Below are 7,957 nucleotides of genomic sequence, written 5' to 3' on the forward strand. Positions count from 1 at the left end.
CCTTCACATGCATTTGTCTTGAGGTATGTTGTTGGGATGTAGATTTAAAGAAATTCAAAATTCTTTTGAATTTTGAACAATCATAATAACTACGAACTTAGAGAAAATGGGTTTGAAAATTGTTTGTATACAGTTTATTTGTCTCATCACTATGAAAATATTCACTAACTGGAATAAATTCAAGTAAAACTGTCCAGATAGTAAACTGATATTATTATGCATATTATTACTTGCATGTGTGTACACACATGCGTTACATATGTATGCTTGTATGTAGGAAATACTACAGTCATTAGAGTAATTAAAAAGTGCTGAGAGCCATAGCCAAGTAGGAATGACGCATGGCAATTTCCTTGTCAGCCTACCCAATGTTGCTTAGAGGGAGAACTCTCCATTGTGGAAATGGGCTTGCCTTGGACCCAGGTCATTTGTAGTGACATTGCAATGAATGTTTGAGAGTTTTGCTTGAAAGGTGACCCTGCTCAGGGATTAGGGTGGATCCGGGTTTAGGGCGGTTCCAGGTTTAGGGTGGATCCTGCTGGGAATAGGGCGTATCCTGCCGCCTCAGGCGCCTGCTCCTTGAGTTCCCTGAGTTCTCGCGGGATTCAGAGGGTATTTGGTAAGCAGAGCCTGGTGGAGGCAGTGTATTTTCCCAGAACATGTGTGTAGAGTGCTGGTGAGAGTTCAGGAATAAAGAATTGCTGTTTGAATCTACAAGGCTTGTGTGGTGGCTCGGTTATTTTGTGCCCATCCAGACTGCGGCAAAAAAGAAAGACTATAGGAGTTTAAAAAATACAAATACTCTGTCATCAGAACTCCAGTTGCATATTGGCTATTAACAGTCAAATAAATGAATTACTATGAATGGACAAAAAATGTAAATCTGCAAGTTTAGTATTGTGCAAGATGATATATCATATGCAGGTGTTATTTAGGCATTAATTAGAGAACAAACAAAAAATTCAGTGCTTTTTTAAAATAAGAAAGCTTGAAAACTACCAGTAATAAAAGATTTATAAGATTAAAATATGATGAAATAATTAAAAACTTGAAATAAAATTGATGTCTTATAGTCTGCCTTACTTAATGCACCTGCAACAAAATAATCAAAAGAGTCTATTATAACAAAAATTGCAATAACAATTGCCTAACATAAACCAGGATAACTGAAGAGTCAGAATCCAGTAAGAGATCTGTGAACCTTCTCAGAGCACAGGCATATGTGTGTGTGTGTGTGTGTGTGTGTGTGTGTGTGTGTGTGCGCGCACACACACACACACACACACACACACCTCAATCACACTTGTTTTCATTACCTCATAAGGCCTTCCAATAAACATCTTTTCATTAAAGAATCTTTCTTAGGACAAACTGGAATAGGCATACACACTAATTATGAAAGTAGTATCCTTCATAGAAAAAAAAAAGAAACATAGGATATAACATATATACTCAGAAGGTGTATGAATAAAATTAGTAAGTTGAGGATCAGACTACTGTGTTGACTTTGTGATTGTAACTCTACTTGGTCAAGCTGTTAACTTATCTGAGCCTCAGTTGCCATATCCACAGGGTCATAAGACTTGATAAAGTAGCATGCAGGATCGGGTGCATATTGCATGTTATTACTGCTATTATTTTTAGTTGTATTACCAGTAATTTCTTTCCCAAGAAACAATCATTTTGGTAATAGATTAGGTTCAGAGTAAAATGATAAGAACATGAACAAACACAAAATTGTCATGCCACAATACATACAATTTGGAACAAAGTATCAAAATATCAATATTCACAACTTGTTTTAAATCACAATGATAAAATTCTGTTTTTCTCCTTGTGGGATTTTGTTATGTTGTTTAGAGTAATATGCAAAGAAAGAACTAGAAGGAGGTGAGGAGGAGGTATATGCAGAGATTCAGAGACAAAGGAGTGGTGAAAATTAATTTTCTAGAAAGGTAAATTGGGTAGGAGGAGAATAAGGAATGTTTGTTATAGAATGAATACAATGAATAAAGCTTTGAGGTGGTGGTGAAAAGGTTTAATAATATATATTTGTTATGAGTAAAGCAATTGTAAATCCCCTCAAGAGTCCATGAAAGTGGTTAAAATAATTCTTAATATTTGTTATAGATATTAAACATGATTTAGCTTTCTTTCACTTAATTTGCCACTCTGCTGAAACTGAAAAAACTGAAGTCTTGCTGTAGTTGAAATATGTTTATCAAATGTTTGTGGATAGTGTACTAATGTCAAAATAAAATTATTTTTGAACCTTTGCTCCACTGCACAAAGAAGTTCCACAAAGCCAAGCAGGGAATGTTTTTAGTAAAAATGAAATCTAGAAAAGAAAGAACTGGGGATATAAACAGACAAAAATTGGTAACTGATGTTATTAGGAGGAAAGAGTACTGGGATACAGAGGGACAAATTATGGGTGATAAAAACATCTGCAAACAGAATCAATAACAAAGAAAATAAATTAATCATAGGTAGAAATTATTACAAACAAATCATATAGATCTCGAAAATCATGAAATTAGCTGGGTGCCATAGTGCACACCTATAATCCCAGTGACTCAGGAGCCTGAAATAGGAAGATCCAGAGTTCAAAGGCAGCCTCAGCCAAAGCAAGGCACACCAGCGATTGAACTCAGGGGCACTCAACTACTGAGCCACTTTCATAGCCCTAGTTTATATTTTATTTTGAGAGAGTCTCACTGAGCTGTTTGGCTCCCTCATGATCCTCCTGTCTCAGCTTCCCAAGCTGCTGCGATTACAAGCATGTGCCAGTGCTTCTGGTGAGACTCTGTTTCTAAATAAAATACAAAATAGGTGACTCAGTAGTCAAGTGCCCCTGAGTTCAATCCTCAATATCTCCCCTCCAAAAAAATCATGAAATTAAAACTCAAGGGAAAAATGAAAACATATTTAAATATACATAACCAAAAATCACCAATGCTTTCTCAATTCTGTAAGTTAATACATTAATAAAATTCTTAGGTGCATATTTCAAAAAAATATACAAAAACAGTTTCAAAACATAACCAGCAGTTTCCAATTTTTTTAAATGATACTGATTTTTATAATTAGAAAAATCACTATTAGTGACAAGTGAATATGATATTTTCAAATTAATCTATTTAACTTCTAAATAGCTAAGAATTCAGAAGTATCTGAAAAAGAAAACTATAACTCTACTGTGGTTTCTCTGCAACATTAAAGTACATATTTTATACTTTCCCCATAATATAGCACATGGTTGATATCTGCAATTTAACCAAATTTTTAAAATATATGTATCCTAATTGATGGTTGTTTGTTTCTCACATAAATAAAATAAACAGTTGGGAAATAATTCTTTACAGATAGATACCTGAGATCTATAGTGTCAAAGTATACCATCTGTTTTATCTTAATTGTAGTGATTAAGAAAATACTCACAAAACATTTAATAGCTACTTATTAATGTAGTCATATATAACATGCAGATGTTTCTAAACAAAATGTAAAAAAAAATAAAAGGTAATTTTTAGAGATGACTGGAAAGAGCAAATTGAGAACTTGGTTTCTGTGGGAAGAGGTATGATATAAAAAAAATGTCCTTCCTCCCCTTTTTTCTCCTCTGCATAGGTGTCTTCAAGTAAATTAATACTCAAGACTAGTCACTGGAGTATGATTTGGAAAATTGTGTCAGGGAGAACAAATGCCTTTTAAATGGCACCCAAAGGGCTCCAAAGAGTTAATGAACCTTATATTCTCCATGAACCAGATTCATTTTAAAGACACCCTTTCACAGATGAGGTGTGTAGCTAATTATATTTGCACATTTAGCTAGCTGCTTAGCCATGCACAATGAGTGATATTATGAGCAGTGAGTCACCAACCACACCACCATATGGACATAATTTTCAGAATATTGTACAGCTTTTCAAGAGTTTATGACAGTAGGGTTTCATTGTGAAATTTTAAAAAATGCTTTTTGTAAAGTTGTTTCTTTCCATTAAAGATGCTTATAGTTTCTTTTTAAAATTTTAAAGTGGTGTTAATTATTTTAAGGTATCCTTTTATAATGAGTTAAATTAAAATTTTAATGCAGTTTAACAGCATAAATCGTCTACTTTATACATGCAATCCTCAGCAGAAGCTTCACAGAGAGAGATCAGTGGAACTTTGGGGCATCATTACAAAGAAGAAATCAAAAATGACAAGATAATATACATTTTAATCACTAAAGTATAAAGCAGGTAAATCATATATTTTATAACCATTTGATGTCAAGTCATACTTGTTAGGTAAAAATTATCAGAGTAGGATTAACAATGTTTTCTCTGTACATTCATACTATATTGAAATAGACAGGCAAAGAATTTTTTATGTCTGTTGATCAGTTCGTACGGCATTGTCTTTTTTGCTTTCTTTTGTTTTTCTTTCATTGCTGGAGATCAAACCTAGGGCCACATCATCCCCTCCACTCGATGAGTCTCAACTCCAAACCTATGTGGTAAGATTTAGTGTTCACTTTATTCGTGTATTATAATTTTTGTCAACTGATAGAATGTTAACATTCAACCAGCAAACAAAAATTGTAGACTAATTTATTATCACAAATAATTAGAATATGAATAAAGTCCAAAGACAAAAATCAGTCTAAATAAGTAATGTCTTAGGGCCAGTATAAGGGACAAAATCACCCTACCAATATTATCATAAAAAGAATGTGTAATGATCTGAAATATTTTAAAATAAAAAATTCATTTTTCAGGAACATAGATATTGATATTTCTATTAGATCTCTTAGATATTTGTACAATACATGAGGAATTCCTTCTTCATTTTAAATCAGTGGTTCATTTGCTAGTTCTTCTTACTAGCTCATATAATATTATTGAAAATTTACCACAATTTTATTTAAAAAAAATATAGATTAGATAATTTTAGAAAATACCTTGTAATATTTTTGACACTTGTGTGAGCATACATGTGCATGCCATGCACATATGTGTTAATAAGTGCACAAATATATGCTAGTTAGTACTTTCCAAAGAGTATAAGGCATGCTTAATTAAATGAAAGAAGGTCAAGGAGGTCTCCAAGAGGTATGGTTTTATCCAGGTTCATACAACATGTGTGGGCTGGCTTGCTTTCCGTCCCCAGGACTGTTTTTTCTATAGCTTTCAATCTTGGGCTTTCAGTACCTCTAGTCTCATATCATATTTACTTTGATAATTCCCCAGAAGAAAATAGAAAATATGTATATGTGTCTTGTTCTAAATAATTAGAGTTGAGTGATTAATTTTAAAGTTGGGGACCAAGTTAATCATCACTAATACATGCATAGAAAGTGAGAAGGCATAGTCTTTCACAGGAAAATTTAGATTATATTTCCCCCAACACAGAAAATGCACACTGCCTATGAGATGGTACAAATAATATCGAGATTGCAATGTATCCCATCATCACGATACTTGATGGACCCATTTAACAGGTTGTGTACTTTGAGGTCTGTTGTGTGTATGTCCTTTTCTTTGGAATCCTGGGTCTCTGCTATCTATCTGTCCTTTCTTATTATGGTACGCAGATTGATGTTGAGTGCTATTGAATATTTTGTTATTTATTCAATTATTGATGGTTGGTCAGGGATTAGTCAATAATTACAGAAAATAGTTATTCTGTCTACAGTTTAGCATTCAAAAGAAGTTTTTGTATACATGAGTTCATTTGGTCCTTCCAGAGAAGATTTTTTAAGTAAGAAAACTAAATTTAGACAGATTAAGCAAAATAGACATTTTAGAGATATTAGAAATGGATAAAAAAGATAAAGTGGAGACGTAAAACTTTCTGTTAACTATCATAAATAGGAAGTTTTGTTGTTATTCTTCTTGTGCTGGGAATCAATCCCAGGGTCTCTTGAATACTAGGCAAACACTCTACCACTGAGCTATATCCCTGGACTAATAAACTCAAAGTTTACCAATAACTTCTTAATGATAATTTTATACTCTTTATATTACAGGAAAAATTCTAATTACATCATTTGGTACTGGTAAAAATTATTTCCAGCAATTTGATAAATTTCATTCTTATTTAATCATTAGTTCTGAAATAAGAATCATTCTAAGTGAGGTATCATTAAAATATTGAAGAAACACAAATTTGAGATAATATTCTAGATGAAAACACATTTCAAGGTTAGGACCACATCATCACACAAGTACTGTAAAGAAACATGTCCTTAAAGTTTGCATGAAGGTTCTGATAGCAAAGTAAATAGTAATGTTAAAGGGCAAGCCATGAATCTGGTTCTCTCACATTTGATAATTCCACTATGTTGTTCAAAGGTTTATTGGGGAAGTTTAGAATCATTCAAGTGGATAATTGAGTTTGAAGAAATGGAAATGGTACAATTGTTAATAATTAAAGTCCTTCCCACACCCCTATGGTGTTCTCAAAAAGATAACATCCCCACCCCAAAGCAGCTATTTCTATTTATTTCTTTTTTCAAATATCTTCTTCCAAACTATAGAAAACAAACCATTATTTACTGTCTTTATAAAATCAATCCACAACTTACAGGTGTCAGAAAAATAAACAAACAAACAAACAAATAAATAAATGAGTGTGGCTTATTTGAAAACAAGGGAGCATTAAAAAATTGTTAAACTTTAAAGAAGCATAGAATTTTTATCTTATTTTGGAAACTTTAACCATTAAGCAGAACACCAGTTTGTATTTAAACAGTTTAGATGCTTATGTAGATTCACATGCAAACTCAATATACTGTGCTATATTGGGAAGATCAGATTGATAAAGATGTACGTATACAGCTTTTGGATGTCACTTTTACCCCAAGGATTTATGTGTTGATTCAGTGTTTGGTTGGCTGTGCGAAGTTAGGAGGTGGTGGGACCTTAAGAGGTGGGGCCCTGTGGAGGGTTGTTAGGAGTTCTGCCCACCTGAGGGCTTCTTAGGAAAGAAGCAAGGCTTGAACCCCCATACCCTGCCCCCTCACAACCCTTTTCTCTTACTTGCTGTTTTGCCAAGTGATCTGTCCTACTGTAAGCATCCCTGCCATTATGATGTCATCTGCCATAGGGTGACACAGGCGAGGATCACTTCACCAAAGCTGGCACCAAACCTTTGGGACTTTCCCTCCAAAACCATGAGCCAGAGGTCCCCTGAGCAGCGCTGTCCTTAACACCCGGCTCTCCCTGCCTGCCGGCTCTCCTGGCCTGCTGACAACATGTTCCAGTTCCTGCTTGGATTTACTTTTGGCAACGTCCTTGGGATGTATCTGGCTCAGAATTATCAGATGCCAGATGTGGCTAAAAAACTTGAAGACATTAAAAAAGGCTGGGAAATCAAGAAGTAACCACCTACTTCCTGAGGTTGGCTCCAGCTCTGCGTTCTGGAAACATGAATTCTACCCTCTTGTAGGACCTTGCAGACCACCTGATCCCAAAGCTTTTGGATTCATCTCCAGCCTCTGCAGTTTTCTTCTTTTCTAGACTCTGTGTTGTCTCAGAGCAAAAGCGGGACCACAAGTTAAGAACTATCCCTTACATTTCCAATGGACTCACCTCTTTCCATTCTCTTCCTTCCAGACTGGAACTATGGTGCTAGATTAGTAAAACATTGACCTTCATTAGTAGTTTCTCCCCTGTTCTTTGGAATTTTTGCTACATTATGTCAAAAGGAAAATTGGTGTATTTTGTAGAATGGATCAGATATAAATAATGTTGACTTCACAGTTTAGCAATTAAAATAGGTGCTTAATAAGCATTTGATAATTTTTTGTTTGTTTAAAAGAAATTAAAATTAACTCTAGAAGCCAGTTTCTGGTGAATTATCTATTCATTTTATACTACTGTCAGGCAGCTCCATAGTTGATAATTTAACCAATAAATCAATTTATATTTATTAACTAAGAAACTATAAGAACATTTTGAGGAACTGGGGA

The 7,957-nt window shown here is 34.1% G+C and overlaps 1 protein-coding gene across 1 annotated transcript; it reads left to right on the forward strand.

The window, feature by feature from the left end:
- Nucleotides 1–7,240: 7,240 nt before the first annotated feature.
- Nucleotides 7,241–7,369, forward strand: LOC143379691 (short transmembrane mitochondrial protein 1-like). The gene has a single exon (XM_076832443.1). The coding sequence runs from the start codon at nucleotides 7,241–7,243 to the stop codon at nucleotides 7,367–7,369; it is 129 nt and encodes a 42-aa protein (XP_076688558.1).
- The last annotated feature ends 588 nt before the right edge of the window (nucleotides 7,370–7,957 follow it).

This window comes from Callospermophilus lateralis, chromosome 13 (genome assembly GCF_048772815.1).
Source record: "Callospermophilus lateralis isolate mCalLat2 chromosome 13, mCalLat2.hap1, whole genome shotgun sequence".
Taxonomy (NCBI): domain Eukaryota; kingdom Metazoa; phylum Chordata; class Mammalia; order Rodentia; family Sciuridae; genus Callospermophilus; species Callospermophilus lateralis.